Consider the following 2863-nt stretch of genomic DNA (forward strand, 5'->3'; position numbering starts at 1 on the left):
TATATTAAAAAGTAAAAATCTACGCAAATAGTGCAAAATGTCTCTAGCCGATGAACTGCTGGCCGATCTGGAAGATGACAATGATGAGGAAATGGAGGAAATGGACACCATCAAGGAGGAACCGAAAGATGCCGCTCCGGACGAAGAGGATGCCGATTCCGGCGGCGAAGAGGACAACGCCGTCATCTACGACCAGCAGGATGAACCGATGGAAATAAATCTGGCCGTTGCATCGATACGGGAAATTTGTAAACTTCGCGACTCGGACAGGTTGTCGAACGTCCTGTCCCAGATTGAGAAATATGCGAAAAACCCACGCACCACGGTGGAGATGGTGGGCAACGTAGAGTCAGATCCGGAGTATCAGCTGATCGTGGAGGCAAATAATATTGCGGTTGACATTGACAATGAAATCTGTAAGTATTGTGAGGTGGGAAATTGGTTTGACCATGGGATGGATAGCTTCTAATGCCACTTTACTTGCGCAGCAACGATACACAAATTCGTGAAAGATAAGTACCAAAAACGTTTCCCGGAGCTGGATTCACTCATCATGACGGAGATGGACTACATCCGGAGTGTTCGCGAGCTGGGAAACGATCTCGATCAGGCCAAGAACAACGAGCGGTTGCAGGAAATCATAACCCAGGCTACGATTATGATCGTTTCGGTAACGGCATCAACTACGCAAGGGTAAGGTTCTTCGTTTTGTCGATTGTTACTGGCTCGCTAAGCAACTTTTTTGTTACCTTTCTGACGGTTTTTGTAGAGTAAAATTGGAAAAGCATGAGCTGGAACAGATTAACGAGGCATGTGATATGGCGGTAGAGTTGAACGATTTCAAGAGCAAAATCTTCGAGTACGTCGAAAGCCGCATGACCTTTATCGCTCCCAACATGTCGATGATAGTGGGCGCTTCCACGGCTGCGAAGCTGGTCGGATTGGCTGGCGGGCTGACAAAGCTTTCGAAAATGCCCGCCTGTAACGTGCAGGTGCTGGGTGCACAAAAAAAGACACTTTCTGGGTATGGAGACAAACATTTAAATTTTAATGCTTTAACATTCATGTATATTATTAAATAATTTCTTTTTTTCTTCTTAGATTCTCCAAAGTAGCAATGTTACCCCACACTGGTTATGTTTACTACTGCGACATTGTACAGGACACACCACCAGATTTACGGCGCAAAGCGGCTCGGCTTGTAGCCGCCAAATGCACTCTGGCGGCACGTGTCGATGCATCGCACGAAAGCCATCTGGGCGAGATCGGGCAACGGTTCCGGGAGGACATTGAGAAAAAGCTAGACAAACTGCAGGAACCACCACCGGTAAAGTTTATCAAACCCCTTCCAAAACCCATCGAGGGAGGGAAAAAGAAGCGTGGCGGTAAGCGGGTGCGCAAGATGAAGGAACGCTATGCCATTACCGAGTTCCGCAAGCAGGCTAACCGGATGAACTTTGGTGATGTAAGTCTTTACGTCCTTTTTTCAAATTATTCCATTCTAAAAATTAAATATACATTCTTATCTCAACCGCCAGATCGAGGAAGATGCATACCAGGAGGACCTCGGTTATACGCGCGGTACGATCGGCAAAACCGGTACAGGACGCATTCGTTTGCCACAGATCGACGAAAAGACGAAGGTGCGCATTAGCAAAACGTTGCAGAAAAATCTGCAGAAACAGCAACAGGTGTGGGGTGGCAGCACAACGGTGAAGAAACACATTTCCGGTACGGCATCGAGCGTTGCTTTTACGCCACTGCAGGGGCTGGAGATTGTAAATCCACAAGCGGCGGAAAAACCGACCGGCGAAACGGGTGCGAAATATTTCTCCAACACGTCCGGATTTTTGTCGGTCGGAAAGAAAACAACGTAAAATGTTTGGCAAGCGTTGCGTTGAGTGGCTCAGGCAAAATGAAATAGATAAATTTTCTTTGATTTACCTAACAAATAGTTTAATTACTTTTGATATTTGTACGCTTCATATCATGGTGCTTAAACAATGAAAAAATTTTTTCATCTACATGTTTTGGACGTGACTAACAATAATCGGCTCTACTTTAATAAGAAAAAAGAATTAAAAAAAAGTCTATTCAAGCATGGCTATTGACAGGTACTAGGCGTCTCCATCGGTATTCAGAAAAAGTATTGTTCAACTGATTCAAATTTCAAGACAATCAAGAGGACTAAGTTTAGCAATACGGCCTGGCCGTCCCTTATGAATAAAAAAAAAAAAGAGGACTAAGAGGGCTCCTAGAAGTTTCCAAGTTTGGTTTACTTGATCTACCTTATCCTTCCCAGGCCCACCAGACGAACTTGACGTGTGAAAAATTTTGAGAGGTCTCGTCATGTATGGCGCTACACAAGACAGTCTTAACGACAACACTCTAAACGGTCGAAGAACAATAAGGAAGTGTCGTCAAGTTGTCTAAGGGAACCGATTGGTCAAGGGAACTAGCATTTGAAAGGAGTTTCACAGACGGTTCCAAGCGTAGTAAACTTGAAATCTTTTAAATTTCTTTGTTGAGCGACTTCACAACAATAATAGTGCTAGAATAAAACAAACATGGCGTAATGGATAGCAGCATTTGTTATCAAAACTATGGAAAATTTATTTTTGCTACTCAAACCACACAGCAAACATACTTGTAGGCTAACGAAGATCATCCGAAACGGCCAGCTTAAATGATAGTAATATTTATTTTTATTTCAAAAAAAGTTAAACCTAATTCAGCGACTAGAATCTATGGCCTGAGCTTGACATTAAAATGAGGGAGGGAGATTTAACTTTCCGATTCCGACCACCAAACCGAACACTTATAACCCTCCCAAACCGCACCATATTATGGGCCATAAGGATGT

The 2863-nt window shown here is 43.8% G+C and overlaps 3 protein-coding genes across 6 annotated transcripts in view; 2 read left to right on the forward strand and 1 right to left on the reverse strand.

The window, feature by feature from the left end:
* Nucleotides 1-2863, forward strand: part of LOC126568306 (mitogen-activated protein kinase p38b-like) — a 643298-nt gene that overhangs the window by 459296 nt on the left and 181139 nt on the right. The window lies entirely within an intron of this gene.
* LOC126568491 (ras-related protein Ral-a) overlaps nt 1-2863 on the reverse strand; it is a 337581-nt gene that overhangs the window by 29639 nt on the left and 305079 nt on the right. The window lies entirely within an intron of this gene.
* Nucleotides 9-1877, forward strand: LOC126568136 (U4/U6 small nuclear ribonucleoprotein Prp31). The gene is made up of 5 exons (XM_050224560.1): nt 9-416; nt 489-693; nt 770-1024; nt 1102-1465; nt 1539-1877. The coding sequence occupies exons 1-5, from the start codon at nt 38-40 to the stop codon at nt 1875-1877; spliced, it is 1542 nt and encodes a 513-aa protein (XP_050080517.1). The 5' UTR covers nt 9-37.

This window comes from Anopheles maculipalpis, chromosome 2RL, assembly GCF_943734695.1.
Source record: "Anopheles maculipalpis chromosome 2RL, idAnoMacuDA_375_x, whole genome shotgun sequence".
NCBI lineage: Eukaryota > Metazoa > Arthropoda > Insecta > Diptera > Culicidae > Anopheles > Anopheles maculipalpis.